This window comes from Oreochromis aureus, linkage group 3 (genome assembly GCF_013358895.1).
Source record: "Oreochromis aureus strain Israel breed Guangdong linkage group 3, ZZ_aureus, whole genome shotgun sequence".
NCBI classification, from domain to species: domain Eukaryota; kingdom Metazoa; phylum Chordata; class Actinopteri; order Cichliformes; family Cichlidae; genus Oreochromis; species Oreochromis aureus.
Window position 1 is genome coordinate 65,362,949 of NC_052944.1, and position 14,421 is coordinate 65,377,369.

The 14,421-nt window shown below is 39.2% G+C and overlaps 1 protein-coding gene across 1 annotated transcript; it reads left to right on the plus strand.

Moving 5' to 3' along the window:
• Window positions 1-6,106: 6,106 nt before the first annotated feature.
• On the plus strand, window positions 6,107-10,180 carry LOC120437065. The gene is made up of 3 exons (XM_039607788.1): window positions 6,107-6,258; window positions 7,127-7,480; window positions 7,581-10,180. Exons 1-3 carry the CDS (start codon window positions 6,207-6,209, stop codon window positions 7,820-7,822), a joined length of 648 nt encoding a protein of 215 aa, XP_039463722.1. The 5' UTR covers window positions 6,107-6,206; the 3' UTR covers window positions 7,823-10,180.
• Window positions 10,181-14,421: the final 4,241 nt, after the last annotated feature.

Consider the following 14,421-nt stretch of genomic DNA (forward strand, 5'->3'; position numbering starts at 1 on the left):
GCACTACAAACCTCCATGGACTTAAATTCGTGAGACTATAATAAGTGTATTTATTGATATTGTTTATATCTGGAGGTGTCCTGTCAGCAGGTTGTTTCCACCAGATCAAAAATATTATAGTATGATCAGTAGCAGGTGTGACGTCACCTGTGAGCAGATGATAGTTTAGGTGGTATTTTTATTTACGTTTTTTAAGTTTCATTATTTTAGAAGCTTATTAAACGAGAAAATGAATCTTAGTTGTACAACCTTTCCGGGATTAAACCTCTGCTCTGGTGCTCCGGTGCTGCCATCTACTGACATTAAAGAGCAACAACAGGGTCTAAAACTCAGTCTGCACCACTGAAAGTTTAAAATCTTCACTTTGTGAATGTACAGCAGCCTTTTCGTATCTGATATGGAGGAAACTTCACAAATTGTCTTCTTTAAATTCTTTTTACAGATTAGTTTACATCTGCTAATTCCAGGTGGTCTCACATCCAGACACCAACCTGGTCCAATCTACTCATTTTCTGACATCATACAGGCTCAGTTATTTCTTTCTTTCTTTAAAAAAAAACAAAAACAAAACCCAACTCTGTCACACATGTTTTCACAAAATATATAATCACAAATATGTGTTCACGTCTATGGTTATGGACCCTTTTCGCCACTTTAGGTACATCTCCGTAGCATCTAGTTAGACCACCTTCAAAATTGCCTCAGTTCTTCATGTCATATATTCAAAAATATGCTTGAAACATCTCTCAGAGATCTCGGTTCAGATGAAGGAAACACACACATCACACATTCCTTATGTGCTTTTTTGTTTTCGTCTTTTTAAGAAATGAACTGTTTCTGTGTCTCTGTTTGTTTGAGTCTATCTGCTCTGGCCATGTCATCACAGTCGGTCTCAGTCCTGTGTTTGAGTGCAGCGTGTTAACAAAGCATTCTTGATAAAATTGAAAGATGGCTCCGCCCACTGTCACGGTTTGCTGGGCAAGCCGTGTGAAGGACAGATAAGGACCCAAAACGCAGGCAGATGTGAGTGAGCTTTATTGCAGGAGGGTGACATAAGACCAAAAGCGAGAGTGGCAAGAAACAGAACTAAGAAAGACTCGAAACTGGGAAAACTACGGAAGCGTAGAGCTGCCACCCAGGCAAAAGAAAAATAGAAGTATATCACGTTATAACGTGAAAAGTTTATTGTTCTAACAAGATACTTTTCATGTTCGTACAATATAATATTTATATTGTACGAACGTGATAATTATGTATATTGTAATAACGTGATATTATATTGTTCAAACGTGAAAAGTTTATTGTACAAACATGAAAAGTATCTTGTTAGAACAATAAACTTTTCACGTTATAACGTGATATACTTCTATTTTTCTTTTGCCTGGGTGGCAGCTCTACGCTTCCGTAGAAAACTAATCAAACAGAACTGAAGCCTGAATCTGCAAGAAGACACGGTTGGAGAAACTCAGGGACGTAACACAGCACGGAGGAACACAGACGGACCAGGGACGAGCACAAATAGCCACAGAAGGAAACTAGGAAATAGCAGACAGGAGGGAGACACGGCTGAACGTAAATAACATGACGAGACAGGGAGGGTGCACGGAACACACTGACATCAGACACGGACCTTCAGAGTAAAACAGGACATACATAGACTGGATTTAAAGACACGGTACAGACGGAGAACAGAGGAAACACACGGGCAGACACTAAACAGAAGGAGCACAGAATCCAAACCCTAAGAACTAAAAAGTCTAAACCCCTGTACATGATGATGATAAATGAGAGTAATTTTTTAATTAAAAAAAACCAAAACTATTTTAGTACTGTAAAATAACTCTCTGCTACTTCCTTTGCCAGCCACACACCTTAATTAAATTTATTTTTAAAGTAAGTTAAGTTTATTTATTTCACTTAAAAAAAAAAATTGTGTTGCTGTTGCTGAGGAACATCGGATAACCACATACCTTGTATTGTTTATTGTTTATTTTTTATTTTTTTTGCTGGTCTCCACCTGGTCAGAATGGTCTTTTTTCCATTTCCTTAATTCACACATCCTCCTGAGAACTGGTAAAAATGAATCTTCTCATTGAACTCTTTTGTGGTTTCATTAAAAGCTCACATGTAAGATAAGATAAGCTTTATTTGTACCACTTTAGGTACATCTCGGCAGTATCTAGTTAGACCACCTTCAAAATTGCCTCAGTTCTTCATGTCATAGATTCAAAAATATGCTTGAAACCAGGGGCGTCACTAGGTTTTAAGGACAGGGGGGGCTTAGCCCCCAAGAGATGCACACGATATGAACGAACGTAGTGAATGAGCACAAAATTTCACAAACAGAAAACAAAGACTGAGAAATAGTTTTCCTACTTTTTTGGACAGATAAAACATCCTAGGCCACTTTCAATAGACATGACTGCAAGACTGTGAATCTTTTCTGACCCATTGTTTGACACAGCCAGGAGTGCAGCCGACGCAGTGCACTAAAGGACCTTTCGCACAAGCAGCTGCTGACAGGCACTGTTAGGGCAACTTGGATGGTTGCCTTCAGAGAGGGAAACATGTCTGAATCAAGGAGGTTGTACACAGACAACATGTTTTTGGGTGGACATCCAGCCTCTGTTTTCCGGGTAAGAAAGTTTCTGGCCACCAGAACCTCCTCTTTTTTCAGGTCAACTCTGTAGTGCTTTCAAGTTCATTCAAGTGTGGTTCACTCAAGAAGTTCTCAGATTTAGGACTGCATGCCTGGATGCCTTTTAGCAGCCCTACATCTACACTGCAAAATCTTTGATCAAGCTCGCCAACCATCCGATCCACACAAGGGAAAAGTAACTCTCTTTTCAATGTGTCTGAGTTGTTCAATTCAGTGCGTGAACCCACAGTTGCCTCCAGGACAAAATCCTCCATTTTCCTCTGTTTGTGCCTTGTCTTGACACCTGGTTCAGGGATACTGTGGGTGTTACACAGGCTTGGTTTTCTCACACAACTCTGTAGCAAATGCATCTGAGTGTTTGCCCTTAAGTGTGTCACACACAGCTTGTTTACAGATAAAAGCTTCTGCCAGGTCTAAAGTCTCTTTTTGCAGGAATTTGTGGAGTCCTTCGGTTACAGACAGAATCAACTGAAACATCAGTAGTGCATAGACTGCTGAGAACTTGTAGAGCTTTGCTCTGAGACCAACAGCTATGGGGGATCCAATTGCAGAAAGGCACTCCAAAATGGCAGGCAATGTCTCTAGAACTGCACTGATTGATCGCAACTGACATGCCCAGCGAGTGTTTGAAAGTTGCACAAGCTCAGTTTTTGTCAATCCAAGCTTTGCCTGAGTCTCCATGAACTTATGATGATTGTCTAGGGAGGTGCTGAAGAAAGAATACACACACTCCAACAAGCTGAAAAGCTCCACAGCCTCTGGGACAGCCTTGCAAGTATTGCACAAAACCAGGTTGAGTTGATAAGCATAACAATGCACATAGACAGCCTCAGGATGGAGCCTTCTAAAATGTGCTTGCACACCTTCGGTGGAGCCACTCATAACGGCTGCACCATCATATGTTTGTGCTACACACTTAAGCTCTGCAAGACCATAGTTTTGGATCTGCTGCTGAATCTCATTTGTAATGGACTGGGCATCAAATGATTTTATCTCTGCAAGTGCAAGGAAACCTTCACTGCCCCCTCTGACACGTACCTGACACAAACAGCTAACTGCTCTGCCTTTTCATCCCTTGCCTCATCTGCCATGATGGCATAGACTTTAGACTTTGTCATTTCAGATACAATGACACTAGTAACTTCCTGGGCACAACAGTCAATCATGTTATTCTGGGATGTTGGTGAGACACACTGTGCATTTGATGGGGGATTATGTTTTTGAAGAAAAGGATCAAACTCCTTCAAAAGCTCTATGCACGCAAGAAAATTCCCTCTGTTCGGGCTGTCTTCACCTTCATCATGGCCACGAAAAGGGAGTCCCTGTCTCCCTAACATAGAGGTGACTGCAACAATTCGTCTGAGATACTCTCTTCTTTCGACTATCTCACTCACATTTGCAGTTGCTATCATCTGTGCAACGTTTCCCTGTTTGCTAGTTCCCTGGTAGCTTTTCCATGTAACAACACTTGTCCTTATGTGTTTGAGCCATCTCACGCTTGCCAAAATGACTAAAGCTTTCTTCCAGTTCTTGCAACTGACCAAACTATCATGTTTGATGTTTTTGCCAAACAGTCTACATGGGAAGCAGAAAGCTGCATTCTGGTTGACAGAATATTCTAACCAGTTGTGCTTTTCAAACCAGCTGTGGTTAAATGCTCGCTTCTGTGTACCAAAAGTATCATGTGGATAGCTCTTCAGCTTCACCTGTCTGGGCCCTGTGTCTTTGTCACCTAAATCAAACCCTGTAGTAGAATGAGTTGCTGCAGCTGCTTCATCATTTTCCCTCTCTTGGCCTGTTTGCTCTCCTCTCTCTGTAATAACTTGATCTTCCTCTGCCTCTCGATCCATTTGCTGCAGCTCCTCTGTCTCTCCTTGCTCTCTCTGACTTGAACTTGCCTGTTGACCTTTTTCTCCCTCAGCCTCTCCTTGTGCCTCACCCTTCAAGATACATTAAAACATACTGAATTGTAATGTAAATTGCTAATATCATGACTTCTGCTCACATGCCACAGTAATTTGTTGCTCCCAAATATTTTGAAGTTACAAACATTACATTTTGAGCACGCATGTGACTAAAATGGTTGCAATTTAAAGCCCTGGAAAATATTACTAAATTACTTGAATTGAAGTAATATTAAAATAGAACCCTCAAAAATCTGTGAGTCAGGCTAATTGGACTTATATATATATATATATATATATATATATATATATATATATATATATATATATATATATATATATATATATATATATATATATATATATATATATGTGTGTATATATATATATATATATAGAGAGAGAGAGAGAGAGAGAGATATCTTTGCTCTCTCTACTTTCTAACCTTAGCTCTCCTAAATAAAAGTTCAAGTTAAACAGGTCTTATATGTTGTACCATGACTGAAATGTTTCATATTTCATATCCATATTGAGTTCCATAAAATTCTAATCAGACTGTCTGCATCACAAATGACTCCATCCTGTGAAATCTTTGACTCACCTCTCCAGCAGAGGTCTCTCCCCTCTCACTCTCTGTGCTCCTCTGGTCTGACTCCTACAGGTTAATGGGGATGGAGGAGTGATTATTATTATTTCCACTGATGATAACCATACCTGAATGAGCTCAGCTCGATTTTTCAGAGCTAAAACGAGTGACAGAAATTAACATTATGCTAACAATTTAACTTAGTGCGCTAGCCAGGTTTTTATTTATCAAAACGGGGAGCACCTGGTTCATTAATTACATGGGACTCTCTGCTGTTAGCTGGAGCTAACTAATTGTTACTACCAGCCAGTGATGAAGACTTACTTCCTTGAAAAACTTGCGTATATCCATGATTTCTTGCTGTGTGTCCGCAGGTGTATACGAGCGGAGTGTAAAGTAGCAGTGAAAACGAGGACTGGATTTTCAGTAATGTGGATGTCCCCTGTGAACAACTGGGACGGATTGGATAACGAAGCACTGACGCTACCTTAACAGTGTAAAGTGAAAGGGACCAACCGAGTTAAAAAAAAAAAACTAAAAAAAACCCCCAAAACCCCCACCAAATTATTTAGGGGGGCTTAAGAACATTTTAGGGAGGCTTCAGCACCCCTAAAATAGGCCTAACGACGCCACTGGATGACAGGTACTCTCCGATACTCCACTGGGTTTTTTTTGTTTGTTTTTTTTGCTGGTGTCAGTAACACGAAACTCAACAGATACACATAGAAAACGAAACCAAAACTCAAAACAGGTTAAGCAGAACATGTTCTTATCATGTAGTAAGGTCACTTTATGCAAAAGTCACCTTAGCATAAAGTTCCTGTGCTGCATATATCATATATCTCTTATCATTTGTCTCCATTAAGTCTGCGGCAGTTCGTATGTTTCTGTTGTTTCATTTCTGTTGTTATTTATAGAGAAAGATTAGCAGCATGGTTTCGTTTCACTTTAAATCCCCCACCCACAGGTTCAGGTACTGCAAGCTGGTTTAATTTCACTGGAAGTCTCTTTCTGCTTCAGTCTGAACTGCTCTGTGGCCTTCATCCTCCTGTTAAACATGGCTTATTTTAAAAACATTCTGTTTTTGTTTCTAATTTCTGAGTTAACAGGTGAGTACATGTTTAAATTTTAACTCCTCAAAGTTGTCTCTCTCTATATATATATATCTATGTATACAAATATATATATATATATATATATATATATTTGTATATATATATATATATATATATATATATATATATATATATATATATATATATATATATATATATACATATACATATGTATATATACACAAAAGAATATATATGTGTGTGTGTGTGTGTGTGTGTATACAGTGGGTGGGTTGAGTCACTAACTATAAATATCTAGGGCTCCTACTGGATGATAAAAAACATGTGGGAGCATGAGTGGACTATGCAGTTCTATGCAGGGAGCATTTCCTTCCTGTGGATTTTTGCAAAAATCTCTACAGACAATGTTTCAGTGGTTGACTGTGATCATGCTTCTATCTGTAAAATATATATGGAGAAAATATTAAATATACAATGTCGTGGCGGGGCGTGGTCTGCAGCGCCATACAGGGAAGACGGATGCACCTGCGCAGCATCTGCAGTCATGCCCTGCCAACTTAAATATTGTACTGGGTCCTGAGAAGGTGTGGTGTTGTGGAGATGTGTGTCTGGCATCAGGAGAGCTGCAGCCAAATGTGTAGACAGCAACCCTAAAGTTTGGAATAAATATGTTGAAAAGCTTTAATATGGCATCGGATCTGCCGTGGTCATTCAGAATCTAATTTATTTTTATATTTGTATTTGATTGCCTTATTCTTTCTGATTAAATGTTTTATTTTATTGTGAGTGGGAGCTGCTGGTAACCATTATAAATTAATTTCCTTCAGGATTAATAATTAATAAAAAGTTTTATCAAATGAAATAAAAAAAGAGAGAAAAAATATTATTTTCATGTCTTCAGCTCTTCAGCAGGATCTTCAGGTGAGAGTTGCAGATGACGTCACTCTCCAGTGTCAGATTTCCACAGATGAAATAATCTCAGTGCTGAAGTGGAGCAGAGCTGACCTGAACACAGACGGCTACGTCTACTTCTACAGGAACAAACGCTCCTATGAAAACTACCAACATCCATCTTTTCATGGCCGAGTGAAGCTGAGGGACCCGGAGATGAAGGACGGAGACGTTTCTCTGATCCTGAAGAACGTTACGTTTAATGACACTGGGATTTATGAGTGTCACGTAGCTGTGAGGAACCCTGGGAGAAGTAAAAGAGTTCACACTGAGATCAGTCACTTCATCAACCTCACAGTTACAGGTGAGTTTGTGGAGCTCATCAAATGTAAACTAAAAACTTCCTCCCAGCTTTATGATCCAGTTAGAATTCTCTCCACCTGTGACTTCTGTTTACTCTGCAGCTGAAACACATGAAAGTGTGTTGGAGAAACAAGTGATGGAAAAAGGAGATGGAGATGGAAACATGCATGATGCTGAAAGGGTCGGAGCTCCGACTCAGCAGGCCATTATTCCTGTTGTTGTTGTTGTTGTTGTTGCTGCTGTTGTTGTTGTTGCCGTTGGTTTTGTGATACACCGACGAACTTGTCAACATAGGAAGGAACGTCCAGTCAAGCTTCCTACTGAGGATTCAGGTGAAGTGTAATGAAGCTACTACAGAAATGCATAAGCTCTGTTGATGAAAACTAAAGCACTGACATGTTACAGCATGAACACATTTGATTACGTTTATTTTTATACAACTTTTAACAAATTATTAGATCATCATGATAAACCGAGAAAGACCACCCAGCATCACAAACTGCTTTAATACGGGCTCTTCAGTGAGTTCTTGACTAATATAATATATATAATATAATTTTGAATAAAGAACTTGCTCATGCTGGTGGAGAAAGCCACCAGTCTGTTTCTGGTGGACAGAAGCATAAAATAAATGATTTTGTATTCACCATGACTAAATTCTAATACGTTTGTTAAGCTGTGTACAAATACAGGAATAGGACCACAGTCACTGAATGCACGTCCAGAACACTCACATTTAATACTGGGAATGACCGTAAATGCATTCACACACTGCAGGCCACCATCTCCAGTCTACTTCACTTTTAGTCTTTTTTTGGTTTGAGTGAAATGATTTTTTATCAATGTTTTTCTTATTCTTCCCTTCTGTTTGTGTTTTTTTGGATTCACAAAATTTTGAGGAAAAACCCAGATGGCAAAAGTTTGTTGAAAAACTTACAGATGACCAGAATTAAGTGCAGCCCTGACCTTTAGTTAAAAAGGTTTAGCTTGGATTCATGGTTGTCACACACAGACTGCCCACCACAGAGTCCAGACCTTTATTCTTAAATGAGAATCTGTGGGAGAATACACTTTTAATGCAACTGCAGATTGAAATAAATGTTTTGCTTTACATTTACTCAGTTAAACAATCACCACAGAAAATGTTTGCCTTCGTCAAAGCTAAAGGCAGTCTAGTAAAATGTTAGCATGTGCCTTTCTTTGGCTGTGTAGTATTGATACTGATTATAGTGATCGGTTCAAGGTTTTATTTCTTACAACATGTCTTTTAAAGGCTGTTCAAATTTAGCTGCTGTAACACTGAGATGTCTCAAAGCTTGAGGACAAAGGCATGAAAAACTGCACTTTTAATTAACACCGATCAACTTAAATAAGCAATCAAAGACATATATTGTGCACTGGCTAAAATAACTTATGAAACTAATAGCGAATATCTCTGATCTGGTTCAATAAATGACTTTAAAATGAGAACTTTCTGGATGTGCTTATGGCAGCGTCACAGAAGTGCAAACCAGGAAGTTAAACGCTTTTTTGCATCAACATTCCTATTCCTTTGTCATGCTGAAGGGTGTTAGAAACTGCAGGTTGCTTCCTTTAAAGGTAGTAATTTATGCCATCGTCCAAGGACTCACTCATGCTCTGTGGCCAATGATGCAGTTATTTCAGTCTAAAAAACACAGCCTACTCACTTTTCCTCAGTCGTTGATCCTGTTCCTGTCACTCACACTTCTCCATCGGAGCAGCTCTCTCAGTTTCTGCTTTGATCCGTGCTGATGCTGCCGAGCCAAGTTTTCCAGCTGTCTTTACAGTCGACGCACCATCTTCAGTACAAATGTCCGCACCCATCTCAGGCCGGATCTCCTATTTGGTCGTTACTTATGACCCTGTGTATAAATCAGGAAGTAACAGCCCTTGAAGTTTCCAAATGTGTAACAACACAAACTACCAACAAAGGAATAAATAAGTCCTACAACATGCAGTGAAACACGGGGGCGGCTCCAAAGTGTGTCTGTGGTTTCTGTCTGTGCTGCTGCACCTTGACTCATTCTCAGTTTTGTTTCTTTTAAGTTTTATTGTGTCTTACAAACTAAATGTGAGAATGTCACGCGTGAATAAATAGAACAAATACACAAATCCGACCTTTATATGATTCAGAGACAGACTTATCTAACTGTGTAAAGGGATTTTTTTTTAACCTATGAATTTAACTATACGGTAAAATTTGTTATTTCACTTTGACATTTTACAGTAAAACCCATGAACCAGGTCAGACTTCAATCTCTGAATTTAAGTCATTCATTGACTTTGTTCAGTGAAGTTTCCCAGAGAACCCATAGAAACTAATTTATTTCAATATACCTATTTAATATACTTATTTACTGGGTACTTGTGAGCGACAGAGGTGTGATTTCCTTTGAACTTTGAACTTTCCTTTAAATCATTGTCATCTCTCAGTCTCTACCATGCTGTCATGGATGGCTTCTCTCAACGTGCTCTTGTCATTTTGTTTGATTTCTGCATCTACCGGTGAGTTAAACCCAGAACTGAAAATAAATGGATTATTACAAATTGTAAGTAATGTTGAATCTGTATCATTCTGAGTAATTTCTTTAAAACGTGTTGAAAGATCATTTCAGGTTTTTTTTTTTTTTTGAGCAGCAAATGTTGCAGTCAAATTGTGCAAAATATAACATTTCCTGTCTTAAAATCACTGTTTAATCACCTTGATGGAGACTCATCTGTTATTATTATACAACACTTAACAATGAGATAGTGGATGTTGGCAATAGTACAAACTGTGGAGTGGGGTTGTCTCTGTTCAGAGGCTATTTTGAGGATTTGTTTTAAAGGAGTGGAGATATTTGATCAGAAAAGTCTCACATTAAGCCCTTGTTGATAAGTGATGAATAGTCTCATTCTTACGCACTAAAATCAGATCACATCGTGTAGATGACGACACATTCTGAACATCTAACGTCTGAATTTGGTCTGAACTTGGAATGTCCAAACGTGACCCAACCTGGACGTCAACGTGACGTTCAAAATTTAAACTTTAGACTTGGCAATTTTTTGGGGATGTCATGCAGACGTCTATCACAGGTGCAGTAAATTTATATTTATATGATTAATAAATGTAATATTTTTGTTATTTATAAATATTAACATTGCTAACTTGATATGTATAAATATGGATAATCTATAAACAAAGACAATTTATTATGTGACAAGCTACTGATTTATTCAGTACATGAGGCTTTCCTCCCCTTATTTTACATTTTCCTGTTTTGGTGTATTTATTTAAATTAATCTTAATTTTAAAACGGTCATTTATTAAAATGTGTTGAAATAATAAAATTGTTGAAATCTATGCTAAAATGTAAAATATTAATGTTTAGAGGATTTAGAAAAACATTTTAAAAGGAGTACAAAATGTTTAATAAGTTTAAAAGAGCTTTTGTATTTACATATGGTTTTTATTTTAGTAAGGATGGTCACCTGATTTATTGTGAAGAGCTGTGTAAGAGGAAGTAAAAGTGGTTGTAATCAGTATCAGGACTGAAAGAAAGTTGCTGGGAAATTTTGAGAAGTTTGTAAAAGTTTTAAAATCATTTTAAACACTCCTGTCGTCCCATCTGACATTTGGCAAACAAAAGACATTTTCACCACACCCCTCCATGGTGCTATTAACCCCTTAATTAATGAGAGGGTCCAGATGTTAACAAACCAATCACTTTTCCAAAAACTTTTGCAAAAGTAAAATTAGTTACAGATTTACATAACAAAACTAGGTAAGCATATTCTTACAATTTTAAAGAAAAAACCAAAATGAATACAGTCTAAGGAGCTTGGAAAGAAAAGCGTCTGGACTTCTTTTGGTTACTTGAAGATGTTTCACCTCTCATCCGAGAAGCTTCTTCAGTTCTAGGGTAAAATGGTGGAGAGTCCCAGATTTAAACCCCATGGGAGGATCCCCCAAAGAGGGACCCCCTGATGATCCTGATGATCCACTACACTGGTCCACCCGAAAGACAAAACTCCTAAACACAAACTTAACAACGTGGTGTATGCTTTACAGTGCAGCGAGGAATGCCCAGACCTCTACATTGGAGAGACCAAACAGCCACTTCACAAGCGCATGGCACAACATAGAAGAGCCACCTCCACGGGACAAGACTCAGCAGTCCATCTGCATCTTAAGGATAAAGGTCACTCTTTTGACGATGCCAATGTTCACATTTTGGACAGAGAGGACAGATGGTTTGAAAGAGGAGTGAAAGAAGCCATCTATGTCCACTGTGAGCGACCATCTTTGAACAGAGGCGGTGGTTTACGACACCAACTGTCTGCCATCTATAATCCAGTTTTGAGTTCCCTCCCCAGACGCCTTAACGCTCACTCACACCCTGGACCATCTGACCTCAGGAAATCACATGACAAGGTGGGGCCAGGTTTCACAATGAGCTCACCCGAAACCCTGGCTGATTGGGACCCACACCCACTTTCACACCTTGGCTCATGTGATTAGGTAGAGGATCATCAGGGGGTCCTTTGTCCCTCTTTGGGGGGAAACTCCCACTGGGTGTGCTTTTCTTTCCAAGCTCCTTAGACTACGATGACCTGGACGACTGAGAACCTTCACAGACATAAAATGAATACAAATTACAATTAATAAAGATTCAACAAAAATGGCCACAACCAGTGTGTATCTTGGAGATGTCTGCTGATTACTCTGCATTTCTTCACACATAACTGTTTCTGTACAGAAAACAGGATCTCTACTCTCTGGAAACATGGGACTACAGAGCCTATACATGTAGAAGCATCATGAAACCACTTGGACAATAAATTTCCTGTACATGGACGTCAAGGCTAGACGATTAGTCGAAATAATAGAAAAAAAGAGATGTCACCAGGTGTTACAAAACAATGTTTTCAGTGGACTGAAACTGTACATCCAAAATGACTTATAAAAGACATCACTTTGCACAGTAGGTATAGCGCTTTCAAACTCTGTCTGAGCCATTCACACTTTTCAAGGACTACTGCCTGATCATCCAAAATAAAATTAAAGTAGAAGTAGTCACCAGGCAGAATTATATTCCCCATTTAAAAAACAAAATAAAACAAAAAAATGTTATCAAAAGTTTCTCGCTGCTGTATTATTAAACTAATCTTTGCAGCAACTTTGCAGCAACACATCAATTGCCTTGACGTGTCACATGCTGAATGTTATAACTTGTTACAGTCTAACCCATTTTCAGACTGAGTCAGGACTTCCGACAGTTTGATATAGTTCAATAGAAGCTCCCCAGCATCTGAAGCGAACATCACGAGATGCAGAAAACTCTGACTGTTACAACCACAGAGCTTTAAGAGAAACAAAAGTTCAAGTCAAAGATGAAATGCCCAGACACAACTCAAAAACTGTCCTCTGCTTTGAAGTGGTCTCAACTTTCCCTCCACAGGCCCACCTGCCTTTAAGGGGGATTTTTTAAATGAAATCCTGCCTGTCTGAATGACTCTAATGTGAGACCACTTGAGAAGAAGGGGCTCATTACCAGTGTTGGGACTAACGCGTTATTAAGTAACGCGTTACAGTAACTACGTTATTATTGTGGTAACGAGCACGGTAACTAGTTATTATGCCAAAACCAGGAACGTGTTACTCGTTACTGGGATTTAGATAGGCTCGTTACTCGTTACTTCGTGTGGTGGCTATCGCGGAGCTTCCACAGATTCAATAACATTAGCAAGTGGTGGAGGCCAGCAGGTGGATGAGGGAAAAGGGAGGCAAGAGGAGAGACCCGAAGCGGCCGCCGGTCCGCGTGTCAGGTGAACTGAACTTCAGGTAAGAAGTTATGACCTGCACCAAGTTTAGGTGGAGTTTAGTTTCGTTATGCTGACTTTTTCGTACTGCGTACTAGCTAGCATGCTGGGTGGGTGCTATGTTACTGATGTTGAACTTTATTTTGTTCATAAGGTTAATTATTAGAGTTTCCAACCGTCCTGTAAAAAACAGAATCGTCTCGTTTTCAGAGAAAATATTGCGCGTTTCGTATTGAGCTGAAAAGGAACACAGCTTCAGCTACAATGAAAAAGACACAAAGCTGGATTTATTCTGTCTTTACACTGTACAGCTGCCTCCTCTCTCATTCTCTCCCCTCCCTCTCCTGTTTCTACTTCAATCATAAAACTGATCAATGATCAGCTGATCGGCTTTTCTCTCTTGTTTATTTATCGCCCACTTTGCGCCAGAAAGAGGAAACCAGCGGATGTCGCGCTAAACAACAGCAGCACGTTTAAGCTTGATCAGCTGTTGTTAGAATTTATTTAATATTAATTTCTAGTATCAGCTGATGTTTGCTGGAGCCACAGCTGTAAAGCTGCTGGTCATGATATCGGTTTGGTTATCTGGTGAGAGGGAAACATGCAGATGAAACCAGGAGATGTCCTTACTGAATCATCAGAGCTGAACAGGTGATGGAGAAACAGGTTTACCTTTTAGGTGACATGAATGAGTTGAAGGGAAGTTATGAACTGTTTCTGAGAGACAAATAACACCAGGATCCTTTTCTACGTAGCTGACAGCTGGTAACTGTGCAGGGGCGGATCTAGCAAAGTGTTGCCAGGGGGCCAGGTAGGGCATTAACAGGGAAAGGGGGGCACCAAGAAATACTTTTCATTATTATTTTCATTTAAAATGTCTCGCTTTTAAAAAAATAATTATCTGAGTCTTACAACAATTGATAGATTGATACATATATACCATCAGAACAGTGTACATCACTGTCACAACAGTGTTTATTTTCATTCAAAGGCTTTATGATTTTTCCTATAATGGTGGGCCGGTCTCTAGTCAAATTCCCCGGGACGATTGTTTTGTCCCAGTCCAGCCCTGTATGCAGCTCATCTGCAGTCTGGTGTTACCTACATCTTCCTATT

Excerpts from the sequence above, each read along its gene's own strand:
- LOC120437065 (XM_039607788.1), top strand. The coding sequence starts at position 6,207 with ATGGCTTATTTTAAAAACATTCTGTTTTTGTTTCTAATTTCTGAGTTA. Across the intron at positions 6,259-7,126 it reads TCTAATTTCTGAGTTAACAG|CTCTTCAGCAGGATCTTCAG; the intron begins GTGAGTACATGT and ends TCATGTCTTCAG. Across the intron at positions 7,481-7,580 it reads CATCAACCTCACAGTTACAG|CTGAAACACATGAAAGTGTG; the intron begins GTGAGTTTGTGG and ends TTTACTCTGCAG.